Genomic DNA, 15,895 nt, shown 5'->3' with positions numbered 1-15,895 from the left:
AAGTAGGTTTATTTTGAACACAGCGGTGCCCACCTTGCCCTAGTCTGTCTGTCCAATTAGCCCCAGCTACACAGCTTGGTTTCCTGAGTGTCATGCTCAGTGTTAGTGCTTTATTTGGACAGCCTCTCAGGAAAGGATTGGAGGGAGATGTTCAACAGTCTTCCTAGTTGCATTTTTAGTAGGAATATATAGTAGTCTATACACTGTATCCCTCAGGTTTTCCTGCAGTAATAATCATGTTACTTTTTTCCTCAAGATGATGGCATTCCCTGTGGATATGTTGAATGGCTATAGTCATGAGGACTTGGAGAGCTCTGCAGAGGACTACATGTCTGACCTGCGATGTGGAGATCCAAATCGTCCTGAATTCTTGTCCTTGCCAGACCACAGCAAAGTAAGAACCAGCAAATACCTTCATGATTTTCTTGATATGCTTTTGATATGACTTAAAAGATGTAGGGAAAAACCCATGTTGAATGATGTTACTATTTTAAGATGGCTTTTATATCTTAAGAATTCCCTATTATGTGTTAAGCTCTGTTCAAAGTTTTGTTTTGTGAGGTGGGTTTAGATCTCTGTCAGTCACTTCATCCTTCAGGGCAATAGCTGTATAGGCACTGTGTAACTTATTAAAAAAAAATCTTGATCTCAACTGATTGCTTAAACTCTTTCCTAAAGACACCAACTCATGTAGTCATTAAAAACTTATTTTCATAACTCAGACTTTACTGAAACTGACTGACTGTTTTTATTCCAGTCCTTCAGTGATCTTTGCTGTTGAGCTGAACTCTTGATATGCAAGTTCCACTAGTGTCATAAATGATCCTTTTCTTTTTTTATCTGAAATATTCCCTACTGTTAGTGAGCGCTCTAATAGAGACTGGCTATGGCATTACATGTTTTAAACACTTGAGGGATAAGTTGTCCGATGTTGGCTCCATCTAGATAAATGCTTCTGTTTAGTACCAGGAAAAGTAGTGGTTTGTAACTTCAGAGAAAAATAAGTGAGGTGAGAGGATTCCCAATGGGCATAAATGGTCAGTGCTGCAGGTTGCTTTGCAGAAGCAGAGTCTTGAGTGCTTTCCAACATTTGTGGTAAGGGCAGGTGGTATATGCCTAAATATTTGTCTGTATGAACATCATAATTTGTGGCAGAGCATATCATAATCTTCTTATAGATTGTTTTTGGGTACGCAAGTCTATTTACCGCACCATTAACACTTATTTATTTTCTGTGATGCACTAATTAAATACTGAAAACATGCAAATTGAAATATCAAAAGGAATTTCCACAAAGGTCCTTAACTCCTGAGCTTTGACTTTTGCTTTGACTTTTCTTACACTGATCCAGAGGGAAAATCAAACAGACAAATTTAAATTTTCTAAAATGTGTGCAGGTCTAGGGAAGAAAATCCTTTTGAATCTAAAGTTCCTGCTTTAGTATGTTAGCGCTATTTTCAACAAACTTTGGCAATTTAGCTGTGCCAGTTTGGTATTCCTGTACCTGCTGCCTGCCTGCTTCATTCTCCTGTTGAGTTTGACAGCTTGTGTAGCTATGGCAGTTGAAGTGAACATATGCTTGCTCTTCACACATCTCACTTCAGTTGTGCGCATTAGCACATGCTGCTGACCGCATAAATTGCTGCAGCTAAATCTGCCAATGCTTGAGAGTTGGAGCTCTTTAGTTTTTTTTTTGTTTTGTTTTGTTTTTTTTTTTTTTTCCTCCCCTCCCTTCATAAAGACAGACTGTGTTACGAAGAAGTCAGTAAGGACCAGGATCTGATACTGGTCTTCTACAGCTAACTGTTAAGCACTCAGTTTTCAAAACTCATCTTGCTTATCCTGCTGAATGTTCTCTGTATATTTTACTAATGTTGTATTAGCAAGAGTCTATTGAAGTATTGTACGCTCTTGTTTCAGATTCCTATTAGCTTGTCAACTGTGGGCTTCGTTCCTCTTTATGGTGGAGAGCAGACACACAAAGTTCTTGCTTTGTTTGCACCAGAGGACTCGCTCACAGGTTTCATTTTAAGATTCTAATCTCTGTGTTGCTCTTTCTTTTTCTATGACAAATACATGTAACCAGGCCCTTGCACATTCCATGCTAGTGTTCCTCATAACTTTGCCACTTTTCCATTTGTTGTTCACTCTTGTCATGTTCCCATACTACTTTTTGCTGTGGATTCATATACACAAATAATAGAACTTTGCACACTAATCAGAGTTGACCTGGACACGTTACGTTCAGAAGATAACTGGCAGCATAAAAGAGAGCTTGTCTGATTCAATGCACTTAGTTAACTAAGTACAACACGTGTCTCTTGGTTGCTTGATGTACCTCATGTCTCCAGAATGAGTTTACTGAGCTTTCATAGAATCCATACTGTTGGCCATTAATTTGGATGCTCTTTATTAGCAGTGATCAATCAGTATCAAGTTTAAATTTGTCCTTGCCTGCAAGTCCTTACATAACTCTGACCAGGTAATATCTTATTTTTGGAGTTTTCTTTTCTTTTTTTTTTTTTTTTTTTTGTTTGCTTTCCCTTCCAGTCCTCCCTAACAAACTCAGAGCTATGGCTTGTTTCCTTCTCTTCCCATACAACCTCATATATATGAGTTCTGAGTTTGCCATAAACACAAATGACTCAAACTCTTTCCTGATTCCTAATCATATGGCCATCAGCCATTTTAAATCCATCTTACTCAGACTTGCACAGTTTCAATGTCAATATCCACTGTCAATCCAAAACTAAAATACGTGTGTGTGTGTGTGTGTGTGTGTGTACATACATACACCTATGCATGACTCTTGACAGGGCCAGTTTTTACTGGAAAGAGGCACTGGAGCACAACAAAAAGGGATAGTGGTTATGGGTGAAAAACACTTTTTGTCATGTTGCACAAAACCTGCATCTAGTTTCTCTTATTCTCAACTTTCAAACAGGTGTTGGACCAGAGTGTTACCTATGTGGTGTAGATCTTCCCCCCCCCCCCCCAGTATGTACTATACACCACATATGTTGTGCTAAGATAGTAAGAACTGCATTAATATAGTGCTGATTAGAAGATGCTTGACTTGGTTGCTACAGTGATATTCCTAACTGTTTAGTGACTTTAATGAATATGTTTCTTTTGGAATAGTGACAATCACTAACTTTTAATTTCTACTTGTTTCTTTCAAGCTGTAGCCCTGTATCTTGCTGACCAGTGGTGGTCAATTGATGACATTGTGAAAACATCTGTACCTTCTAGAGAGGGGCTTCAGCAGGTAAAGAGCTCTAATGTTCACCTAGCGTTTGTTCTTATACTTCAAGATAATGGCAAATAGCTGGTGTATGAGATGTAATGTGTTTTGTTTTGATTTGGAAATGAGTTAGCCATCTCACATAACAGCAAGATTAATAAAAATAGTGGAATTGGTACTCGGGGAAGGGAATTTGGTTGTGAAGATACTGTCTAGAGAGAGTGCTTCTTCTGCAGTCACTTTATATGCAAACTATTTTGCTATTAATGATGGGTTTTCATCACTCTTTAGGATATAATATATCTAGTTGTATTGAAACATTTTGGGAGAGAGGTGCATTGTGTTGTAGGAATACCTGTCAGTCTTATCAGGTGATTAGTAGGCTAGAAATACTGAAAAGAAACTCTTTTGATAGAAGAGAGTTGGAGTTGTTGGCCTCCAGTGCTGATATAGGGGGTTTGGGAACATATAAGTTGCCTGGTGTTTGCTTTTCTTGTTTCATGAGGCTTTGTTACCCTTCCTGATGCCTATGTAGTTCAGCTTTTTGTTTTTCCAAAATTGTAAACATGTTTTTCTTTCCAGCGCTGTTTGTATCTGCTCATGGAATTTGGGTACTTGTCTTGGTGGGGGTGTTTGGGGGTGTGTGTGGTGTTTTTTTTTTTTTTTTTTTTTTTTTAATTTACTTTAAAGAATACAGCATACAGCCTTGTGGTTTCTGTGTGCTTCATAATGGTAGGAGGTGAGTACCTCAGGAAAGCTGAATCTCTTACAGGTAGGTTAGCTGGAATCTCTGACATGGGGAGAGAAGCGTAGCTCCTCCGTTATGGGTAGGATAGTAGTAGTGACCTTCAATTTCATGTGTAAAAGCAACACTGTGGGAAGGAGAAAAGGATAATGAATTCTTTGTTTAATACCACAGAAGCTGTTGTAACTGTTTCTTCCACAGCATCATGTCCTGTTGTCTGCCACTCTTATCAGCAGTTGGAGTGTGCCAAGTCCTGCAGCCCGGTGAGGTTCATCATGAGTTCTTTGTAGGACTCCAGTTACCTGCTGGCCTGAGAAGTCTAAATACTGGCATACTGCTATTTGATGTGATGAATATTTCTCAAGTCCAAAAATAGTTCTAAGTTAAATCAAAACATTCTCCTCCCAACCCCAGGCTTTTACCTTTTGGGTTGGGACTGATGCTGGTTATGAAATACTCTGTGGTAGTGCCTTACACCTAACCTATTGCTATGGCTTTAGAGCATCTCGTGTCCTTCAAATGCAGAGCTTTGTCCTGCTTGAGCATTTGCAGCTTCTGTTGAAATTGCAATTCTGTTAGCTGGCACTTATGAAAAATAAGATCCCTGATATGTGAGTATCAGCTAAACTAACCACTCTTCTAAAATGTTCTGTGTTTCCTTAGGTGAAGTCTGTTGGAGAGAGGGTGGTTCTCTATGTTCTGAATCGAATTATCTATCGGAAACAAGAAATAGAAAAAAATGAGATCCCATTTCTCTGTCATGGTAGCAATGACTATGCTAAGATCATATGGAAAAAAGGAGAGGCTATTGGGTTCTATTCTGTTAAACCTACAGGTAAAAAACTTGTGTTGTGGGGGTTGTTTTTTACTAGAGGTGGGGGAAGAGGTAAAATGGTGGAATATATTTGAAAAATACTGTGTTTAGACCTTACAAGCTGTGCAGGCCTAGCGAGGTAGTGTTTTCTTGAACTTGTAAAAGGTCAAACTGCATAAATTAAAATTTCCAGAAGTAGCTTAAATGCTTGTGTGATTTAGGAATCTAAGAAGGTACTTCTTGAATCTATTTTGTAGAGTACTAAGATACCTGAACCCATAAAAATGAGAAGAGCTTGAAATCTTCTCTTCCATAGGACAGTTTTTTAGTGTTGAATTGGCATATGTTTGTTTGTTTTTAAGGGGTAGTAGTATAGTTTAAAATTAGTTTACAAGCAAATCTTACCTTCCTTTGAAGCTAATGAAGTATGCCAATATGAGAACATAGCTGCGCTCTGTGCTTTGTGCTGAGTTCTGGTATCCGTATCAAGCGCTTTTCTGCTTCTCTGGCTTCCACTGTCTATGTGTTTACATTAATTGAAGGTTAGAAAATTTATCTAATGCTCTTCCCTTTTTAATTTTGAACCTGTGCACTTGTGCTGTGTGATGACATACTGGTAATGTGAAAGCACAAGGGTATTCTAAGTTTGTTTGTTTTTTTTTTTTTTTTTTTTTCACATGTATTGGACAAGGTCGTCATCATCGAGTCTGAAATTCACTGGGGAGTAGAAAGAATGTGGAAGTTAGAGTAATCCTGTATTTTGTCTGCTTGAGTTCTGACTAGCTGCAGAAAGTGGAGCTCCTGTTTATCTGAAATCAGATGAACATTTTTAGAATCAGATATCATTAACTTAAATATTTTACAGCAGGAAAACCTCAGTCATGGGCGCAAGACTCAGCTATGCTTAGTATTGACAAAAAGGAGATTCACTTTCCTTCCATGCAATGCACTCCCTCAGGATTTAGAATTTAGCTAACACTTTTATGCCATTAATCTTACAAATTTTCCGGTTTTCCTGTTTTCCTAAAACATTTTAATTCCCTTTTAGTTATTTTGGACTTTACTGTGATTTTTCAATTTTTGTTGAATCAAATTTGTATTTATTAATAGGCTATTTAGTACATTGATGGCACTTCATAGTTCTGGATCAAGGAGGAACACTGGCATTGTTATTTTACCTCTAGAAGGAGTTAATGAATTCTGGGTTAATTATAGTACTGGAGACTCACTGAAGGCATCCTCCATCTTTAGCGTAAATATATACCTTTGCAAGCTCTTAAAATACAATAGTAAACTGTCTGCGTAATTGACCTGTTCTGGTCTGATAATCAACATAGAAAAGCAGTCTGGTAATGGCATGTTTTTGTACTGCTTGTCAGAGCTCTATTTGTTAGAAATAAAGTATTTCATATACATGTTCTAATTTTTTGTTTCTTTTTTTTTTTCCTGATGTCAGAATTGCTTTAGTGTGGTAGTCACAAAGTGGTACTTGCACTGCAGTGCTTTAAGTTCTGGGGCTTACAAAGTTACAAATTAGAATAGTGATTTTATTTTTAGTGTGAAATGGGGGCAGTTGCTTATGTGGCAGTGAAGTTTTACCATATGTTGTACCAAGATGCTCATTTGTTACATTTTTTCATGCTGTTCTGCCTATTTTATCCTGAGTGAGCAAACACTCAAGGTTTGTCCTACTAGGTATTATCAGTATTTCGCTCGTATTTGGTTGCATATTGTATTCTCCATATGAGTACATCGTGTGGAGAAAGAGAGCTCTGGATACAGATGGTTAGAAAAGTGTTGGAGCCTGACAAATATCCCAAAAGGTGTCTGAGTAATGTAACCTTTCTGCTTAATTTCCCTTACTTGAAAATGAAGGTAAGTATGTTCACTGGTCTGAAAAGGTATTTTTACCTTTATTAGAAGCTAAATTCTATAGAAGATTATATGTTTATCTCAAGCTTTATTAGAGGAAAGGACCTTTTACTGGCATGATTCACACTGACTGGCAAAATGTGTGGAAATATGAAAATGATTGAAATCTCAAAAGTGGATTGAATAGTTGAAGCGCTGTTCTAATACCATTAAATGACATCACTTTGGCATCACTGAGTCGACAGCTACCCTCTGGTACTGAAGTACCTGTTTTATCACAATCTGTTTCGTCTTCATTTTAACTATGGATAATACGTGCTATTTATGGGAAAAATTCAATGTAAAGCTTCTTGGGTTTTTGGTGTGTCATTTCATTTCAAAAGCTGAAATTGTTTCAATCCTTAAAAAGAGCTGAATTGCAGTTTTCATATTTGTCCTGAAGAGTTATGTAACCAATAGAAAAGTGCAATTCATTATTTTTTGGCTCCTTTTCCTTCCTTCCCCTTTCAGCTTCATTTTGAGTCTGATTTCCTAAGGAACTGTGCAGTGAGATTTTTTTTTTTTTAAGTGAGCCTTTCTCTTATCTCTCTACTGCTCTTCTTTCTTTCAACAACTTTTTCCAGTATTTTAATCTATGAAGTATCTTAGCACCTTTGTAATGCTTGTCCAGAGAACCAGTAAATGGCTTATGGCAATTACAGCCTGTCTTTAATTGAAAATGCTAAAATCCATGCTGCAGCATGTCAGTGCTGAAATATTGACTGATGTTTTCTGCCTCCTGTTATTTTAGGAAGTGTTTGTAGCTCTTACCTTACTCAGAGTTACCAGCTTCCAGTGTTAGACACGATGTTTGTAAGAAAGAAACATCGTGGGAAAGACTTTGGGCTAATGATGTTGGAAGACTTTGTGGATTCCTTTACTGAAGACACACTTGGCTTACGATATCCACTGTCGTCCTTCATGTATACAGGCAAGCTGTTTGATTTGTTATTCTGATAGTTTTTTTTTTATTCCAGCTCCGCGATAGCGCTCTGTGTTTGTGGCTGTATTATAGAGTCATAGGTTAGTTGAGGTTGGAAGGGTCCTCTACAGGTAATCTGTTTGAACCCCCACATTCAAGCATGTTGTGCAGGGCAACCTGTTCCAGCATTCAACCACCCTAATAGTGAGGGTCTTTTAAATGTCCTACTCTTCCATTAAGATTAAAAAACCTCATTTGGGTTAGATGGTGAAAATATTTCTTTATAAAATTGTAATCCTCTGTGTGTGAGATTTGATTCTGGAAATGATGTTGCTTGAGACTGTGTATGTTCAAGCAAGCGGAACTTCATTTGCCCAATTTCTCAAGGCTTTCTTTGTCTTGTCCTGCTCTCAGTGTGTCTGCCAGGCTTCTCTCTATTCAGGTTTTCATCATGCCTCTTTGCTAAGCCACTGAAAACTTTCTGCTGTTATAAATACCCTACTCTGTTGGATCTATGGAGACCTTGTTTGGCCAACTGTCTCAAGCACAATTTAATGACTAATTCATTTCCCTGGCCAAGGAGTGATATGTCAAGATCTTGTCCACAGAGGTTATGCATCAGCAGAGCACCATTTGAAAAACGGCTGTTTTCCTAGGACCCCCTATCAAACAGTTTCATAACACACTTCTCCAAATGCATGTTTGCTGTGTGCAGTGGGAGCAAAAAGGTGAAGGGATAGCAGAGAAAAAAAAAATTCCAAAAGTGAATGATACGTGGATGATGCTGGTAAACCACACAGTGGCAACATGATTGCATTCCAAAGAATACTTTTAGCAAGGGCCTATAAAAACACTTGTTTGCAAAATCACTTGACTACATTTTTCTACCTAAGCACCTTTCTGTCCCAATTTGGTCTTGTGATTGGCAAAGACAGGAACCAGTGAAACTGTAAAACTGCAACATGGATGTTCAGAGAAGAAAAAAAGAGAAGTGGCAGCCATTTTTTGCAGTTCAATGTACTAGTAGAAAGTGCTTAAACCTGAAGGAGGGATTTACTGAGAAAAGGAGACTGGGATATAGCAATGTTATGGTTATTCAGATTAAACTACTTGTTGAATGATTCTTTTCTGGTGGCTTATGTGTTTAATGGAAGATGATGAATAAATTTATTTCAGGTAATTTTTTAAAAATGGAAGTACACCTGAGTATATAGCATACATAGCAGGTTTTTTCTCTTAAATTGCATTTGTTCAGTTTGTAAGCGCTACTTCGAGAAGTACCCTGGGGATCATGACCTTTTATGGGAAGTGGAGGGAGCAGGACACTGGTTCCAGAGGACACCTATTACCACTGTATTGCAAAGGGAAAAGCTCAAAATTACAGGTATGATGCTTTATTTTGTTATTTTATGACACTGTAAGAGTTGTACTGTAGGGTGCTTGTTCTATATGGATTCCCTTGAATGTTGTCCTTAGAAGCTGGAGAAATTTTAGTTGTCCTGAGATCTGTGAGATCATGTTCAGAATGGCTAATTGTTAAATAAAAATACTGTAATCTTTCTTTTTCCTGCTGCCCCTTTTAACTGCTGTTAACAGAAGAGGCCTCTCGGAAAGAAAACAGGAGTTTTCAGACAGAGGAGTATTTTCTGCAATCAGTAGTGGGATCTGAAGCCAATGAACAGAACACAGAACCAGAAACACAGCTAAGTGTAGGTACACAGAACGTTTTCCATCTCTTAAAAGCTCTCAAGCTTTTTATATTTTTTTCTATAATCATGTAATGTATCTCATCCTATTCCGTCATCTTTAGTTGCCTGTTCTTTATTTTATATTCATTAAGTATCTTTAACTTTTACAAAAGAATACAATTCTGAAGTTCAAAAATGAATGATTGTAGCAGATTGATTCTGTGGATGGTTTCGGTGACCCAATTAAAAAAAAGTGCATCACTTTCTGGTGAAAGTTATAGGTTTTGTCAAATTGGCTGCCCTACAAAGTGAAAAGGTATGGAAAGTACAAGCTCTCTACATAACCCAAGACAGTTTAAGAACATAAATGGAAACAGATCTCAAACAAGCATAAAATATCATTTATGAAACGTATCAAAGTAGGAGAAAAGTTCATTGTGCATCTCAAAATTTAGTTGGCTTGAGTCTCTGTTATCTCTGGATGGGTGTTAAGTTTCCCGCTGCGTGGGACCCACACAGTGTGTTCCCCTGTGTTGGGATTAGAATAAAGAGCAGAAAAACTATTAATGCTTCAACTAAGGACCATGGCATCAAAAACTTCGTCTGGTCTGAGACATGAGATGCATGTACACGCACATGTGTGTGTGTATGCATATATGTACTCTATTTGTATATAATAATTGTATAATATACTTTTATCCCATACATTCTATAAAATATAAAAAAAAAATTGTAAGAATGGCTGTAGCCATTCTTCTGTAGTATCACTACTATAAAATAATGCTTCAAGAGAGTGCAGCCAGAGATGGGGAGATGCAGATATTTAAAATAACATTGATCTTTCTTTCACTTTAGACTGAATCTCAAAAAGGCAAAGAATCATTAGATGTCCATGCAAGCACATCTGAAGGTAAAAATGACACTGACTATCAGTATTGTGATTATTATGGATTACTAGGTTGTCTGGCTCTTTGTAGCTTAGCGTACTCATGTGCAAAGTGGGTAAAAACATACCTTGCTCTAAGGTGCTAGGGTCCAACTCCATAAAATTAATTGTTACATGTCTTAGTAATAAGACAGCTTATGTGTGTTCAGGAAATAAGTACCACAGTAAAATGCTGTTTCACTTTTTTCTTACGCTAACTTGCTTTAATGAAACAATTAGAGGAAAAATTCTTTATGTACAGTATTCCCTGGACTGCTTTTTTTCACTTGTATTTATTTATACATTTTTTCCTCTTCTAAGAGCCTACTGTAACACCTGTTTCCATTCGGACGCGGAGCAGTCATTTAAAACGCCCCAGGATAGGAAAAAATACCCAGGAATCTGAACCTGAAATTTCCAAAGGAGATGAGGAAAATGCTCTTCACATGGCAGAAAGCAGGTAAAGGAGCCTGTATTATGTTGATATTATTATCTTGTTGCTTAGGCATTCACAAACTACGGGGCCTCCACCAGTGTGGTACTTGACATTTCCTCTCCCTTTTTCCTGCTTTGCTTACTTGCTTGAAAATAAAGCGTGTGAAAAAGGAAATTAAAATGTCACCTGAAGAGTGATTGTATCAAAATGTCTGGTGTTTCTGAAAGCTCAACAAATCTTGGAAAGAACAGTAAGAAAACAGTGAGGACTGAGGGTGTATTTACAAGAGGAGTGTATTCTGTTATAAACAAGTCTGTATTAAGGTAAAAAACATCTATATTCACACAGCATGATTCCTTTTAATGATATAGTTGGACATCTACCCACAGTGCCAATGTGCAGTCTTTGGAGAGAAGTCCCTTCCTGACCTCTTCTTATGGTAGCGTTTTAAAGTTAAATAAAATCTGACTGTTTAGTTTGGGAGTTGGTTACTGCTTGCCACTTAATAACCAGATAGTTTCAGGGAGCCATCTGTCTTCAAAGAAAAGCCCTTTGTTTACATAAATCCTAATTTAGAACTGTCATATCCAGACTTACACTTCCTAGAAAAAAAAGGTTTATATTCTTAGTTATTTTTTTTCCATCCAGAAAGCAAAGCTATGGTTATTTTTTTTTTTTAAAAAAAAAAAAAAAGCCCCTTCCTCCCCTTCCTATGTATGCATGTCCTCTTCCCTTCCACCACCCCTGAAAATCTGCCTTTTTTTAAACTGAAGAGAATCTGCTTATTTTCTGGAAAAATCTCTCAAACTTTTGTTCCACTAGGTTTGTTCCACTAGGTTTCTTAACAAAACAAAGAAACCAAAAAAAAAAAAAACAAACCCCAAACCAGTTTTTCAAGTAAGGTTGGATATTCCGTTGCAACATTCTTGTATTGGACACTGCTCCTCTGCTTGTAACACCTGGAATGCAGTTTGTGCAAAAGCTTAGCCATCAGACATCTGTTTTCATGATTTGCTCTCCAGAGAGAAATTTGACCCACTTTTTCAAGAAACTGATTTCAGCTGGCTGCCAAGCTAGGTGGCTTCCCATGTTTCTTCAGCTAGCTACAGCCTAACTTTTGCCTGCTACTTGCTCTGTAAAACTGTAGAGGCACAGTGCTGCTCCTAGCTGGTTTGGAACAGGTCACATGGCAGGGGCTGACTTTGACACATGTTGAAGTTCTGTCCTGTGACTACTAATAATTGGCTAGTTGGGTATGAAAGAGGACTGGCCTGTTATTGAAAGCCAGTATTTTGGGCTTTGCAAGGTGAAGTAGAACAAGAGGCTGCTGCTCCTCTGAATGAGATGTGTAATGTGCTACTTGTAAACAGGGCTCAAGCAAATCCTGATAGCAGTAGGGGCAGGATGGCATTTTGCTCTGCCCTTCTGTGTGCTTTAGCAAACAGAGCAGAGTCTTCTCTCAGGGACTTGACCCCTACCTGGAGCTGTTCTCCTGTGTGGTGCCTCCATCTCAGACTGCCATTTGGCATGAGACCCTCTAATACTGTGCTTATTATGAAACTGTGAAGCAGCCTTGTGCAAATCTGCGTACTTGATTTGCGTATACTACTTCAGTGCACCTAAGAGTTATCATTTCAAAAATGAGAATTGAGCATTTGAGATGGTGTCACTACATGTCAGGTGCATCAAAGCTTCGTCTTTGGCTGTTTGCTGGCTTAATCTCTAGCTGGTTTTATCTTGAGCCAGGATGTGTTTATCAGCTTGAATTGTTATTCAGTCGTGGTTGTCTTAAGTCATGCATGTTCAATGGTTATATAAACATATTTGCTTATGAAGCTGCATAATTTTTTAACTGTTCCTGCAGTGAAGTGGGGTGAAGCTGCTTCCTCTCTCACCCCTTTGTAGCTTTTAAATATGTAATGGATTGCTATTTTAAAACTTTCAAATAACAAACTTACTTAGATAAGCTTACACATAATGGAGGTGAGATAGGTGTCTCCATTTTATAATTGCCACAGCAATTTTGTCTAGTTAATATCTTTCTTCTCATTAGGAGCTAGCCATTCTTAGATGCATTTGTTTCTGGATTCATATTTCCTATGGCAAGTGTTGCCAACTTAAAATTGGTCGTGAGAATGATTTCCCTGCTGAAATTACCAAAGTTATGTATTATTTAAACAATTTAAATGAGATATCTTAATACCTGCTGCAGGCTGGAACTGCTTGCCCACACATCTGAAAGCTCAGAAGACTTAGCAGAAGAACCTGAGGAGAACGCTGTTGAGAACGATGAGGAAATGATTGTTGAAAATGAGGACCAGTCTGTACTGGAAGCAGAGCTGCATGCATCACCACCTGAGAAACTGAATGAGAAAGAGGTGAGTTGGGTTTTGATTGACGAGACTCAGTCCAAAAGAGATGCAAGTGATAGTGACGGTAGATAAACTGTAGTTTCATATTGAAAAATAGCTGTGTTTAAATGTGGTCCTTAGCTGCCTCGATCCATGTGTTTATTGACTCTTAGATTGCCATACCAATGCGTTGTTAAGAACTCCATGTTAAAAGCTAAAGCTGTACAGAATCAGTGTCAGGGGAATATTCCTTAAGCTTACTTTGGTCTGTTAGAGTTTACTGTGAAGTGAAACACTGGTGACGTACGTAGTAAAGTGAATTTCTAGCTTGTCTATTGAGATAGCTTTTATAATTGATTTGTCCTACTCACATGTTATGGAGTGCTGTAATAGGGTCAAGAACTGATCTAGTATCTCTTAGGAAAAAAAAAGCCTTAGTTGAAGGAGCTAATACCTAGCATACTTCAGTGACTGCTGAGTATTTTTCTTCCTCCCCACCTGCCCTCCCCAGCTTACACTTTTATATTTAAATTTGAATTTTTTTTCACAAGACTTGTTACTAGGTGAATTTAGTCTTGGCATACCCACTGTGTCCAGCAATACCTTCAGAGCCTTATGTTCCTGTGGATCTGTGAGCAAGTAGACCTTACACTGTGTTTGGTTCATTAACCTACAATTTGAAGGAATGACTACAGCTTGCTTATTTGTGAGATGTGTAAAAAGTACTTAACACTGCTGCTAACAGTGTAATCAGAAGTATAGTGCAGCTGATAACACAAAGCAGTAGCTTCTACCTTGAGCTCTGCCTTCTTAGTATAATTTTCTAGGTACCTGAGCTAGCTGCTTTTCACATGAAACTGCAAATTTAGATCACAAATGTGTGAGCTGATGTCTGGGAGCAATGACTGGGCACAACCTTGACTTAAAAATGTGATTTATTTATTTATTTACAAGGAAATTCCACCAGAACCTCTTAATGGTGAGATAACAGAAGAAACTGGTAAGACCTCATATATGGCTGAAGAGGAGACAGTAAATGAAGTTTTGGGTGGTGAATCAAAATTGCAGTCTGAGAGTCGAGGAGAAGAACCCTTAACACTGTTCGTTCCATTAATCCTTGAACCTCCAACAAAACCTTCAGAAGATACTGTATCAGATAAGGTGAGAGAAGTGCAGCAGAACTAAGTCCTTCTCTTCAGTGTATATGCATTTTATTGTTTTTTTTTTCTTTTAAGTAATGGATAGGAAACACCTCTCCCCGTCATTGCTATATGAATTTTTTTGGAAGAAAAAATTATCAGGACAAATTAAATGAATTCATAAACAGACTGTATTAAAGTTTATTTTAATGTGCAGAAGCAGAGAGTGCATGCAGATGGTACCTAAGAGAAAGATACTCCAGTTTACCTTGGCAGTGTTGAAGTAGTTATTTCCCCCTACATTACTTGGATATGTGTGAAAAGCAACAACCTTGGTTTGTGTGGTAGTCTTCCGTGATGAAGTGTACAAGCAATTCTTGATAGAATACCCTTCAAGAACACAGTTCGTATTAGTTTGTTTATGGTGTAAAATCAGGTTGTTATGTGACTTTATGCTAGCAAAATGATGATAATTGTCCAAAATAAAATATATATCTATATATATAGAGAGAGAGAGAGAAAGAGAGAGAGAGATATTTTTTCCCTGTGGATTAATTTCACAATGTTCGTGTTGTGTCTAAGCCCAAATTACAAGTTTGGGAATAGAAGACCATCTCTGAATATCAAATGCAGTCTACAAATATGTCCTAGGTCAAGAGGAGGAGAGGACTCGTTTACTGACCATGCATGTAATACTGGCAACAGTTGAATGCCAAAATTTCCTCCGAGGTTGCTAGGTAGGATGTTCAGTAGTGTTCAGTATCTTTGATTGTCCTTTTGTCTCTTCTCCTCCCCCCCAGGCTTTAAATGAAAATGATTCAGGGGTGCTGACTGAAGAAAGTCCATCTGTAGAGAAGGAGGGCGCTGAAGAAGAGCAGCAAGAAGCTGAAAGGAGGAAATCATCAAAGGAAGAAAATGCAGCTGCAGCTGCTTCGGCTTCAAGGGATGAACCCTCAGACAATGGCCTGCCAAACTCTGTGGTGACTGAAGCAGCAGAGGAATCAGTTTCTGAAAACGTGTCACCCAAAACAACTTCCTCAGTGGAAGAACAAAATGAGGAAGCAGGACACAACTCACAGGAGGCCCCTGTTGCCTTGGGTCAGAGTTCTTTGATAGTGGTAGAACTTGAGGGTGTTTCTTTTCAGCAGCCTCCTGCACAGGAAGGCCAGAAGAACCAGTCAGAAGAGCAGTCGGAAGAGTCTGCTGAGCAGATGGATCAGTACACACAGACAGCAGCAGAGCGGGCTGCTGACAGCAGCTCTGAGGAAGCAGAAATTGAGGTACCCATTGTAGATCGGAGAAACTTGCGGAGAAAGGCCAAAGGTTACAAAGGTCCCCCCAAGAAAAAAGGAAAGCCAGCTTAAACATGACATACTGATCAATTCCTCTGTTTGTAAGGAAGTTGTTATTTTGTTTAAAACACTAGGGTATAACTAAACCGTATGGGACACAGGACACACATGTTTAAAATACTGGGTTGGACTTCCTTTTGGGATTTATCACCTTTCCTCAAGTTTTCTTGAATTTTTAACCACTATACAATGAGCTTCATCAGAGTATGAAAGTAAATGGCCAGTCTCCTCCTTTTATAAAGGATACATGCTGAATAAATACAGAAGTTGTGCTAGCAAAGGAACTGTTTGCATATTTAAGGTGGCAGTCTTGGGGAAAAAAAGTATGAAATCCTGGCTCTATTAAGGTCACTTAAATTCCCACAGAC

General features: G+C 38.2%; 1 protein-coding gene across 1 annotated transcript; it reads left to right on the top strand.

The window, feature by feature from the left end:
- The first annotated feature begins 259 nt into the window (after nt 1-259).
- On the top strand, nt 260-15,539 carry FAM169A (family with sequence similarity 169 member A). Its single transcript, XM_062600076.1, has 12 exons — nt 260-394; nt 1,921-2,020; nt 3,183-3,268; nt 4,653-4,824; nt 7,466-7,645; nt 8,892-9,020; nt 9,233-9,345; nt 10,180-10,234; nt 10,571-10,709; nt 12,898-13,063; nt 13,991-14,197; nt 14,976-15,539. Exons 1-12 carry the CDS (start codon nt 260-262, stop codon nt 15,537-15,539), a joined length of 2,046 nt encoding a protein of 681 aa, XP_062456060.1.
- Nucleotides 15,540-15,895: the final 356 nt, after the last annotated feature.

Source organism: Rhea pennata, chromosome Z, assembly GCF_028389875.1.
Source record: "Rhea pennata isolate bPtePen1 chromosome Z, bPtePen1.pri, whole genome shotgun sequence".
NCBI classification, from domain to species: Eukaryota; Metazoa; Chordata; class Aves; order Rheiformes; family Rheidae; genus Rhea; species Rhea pennata.
Note: the sequence above shows the minus strand (reverse complement) of the source record. Positions and strands in the feature narration are given on the sequence as shown.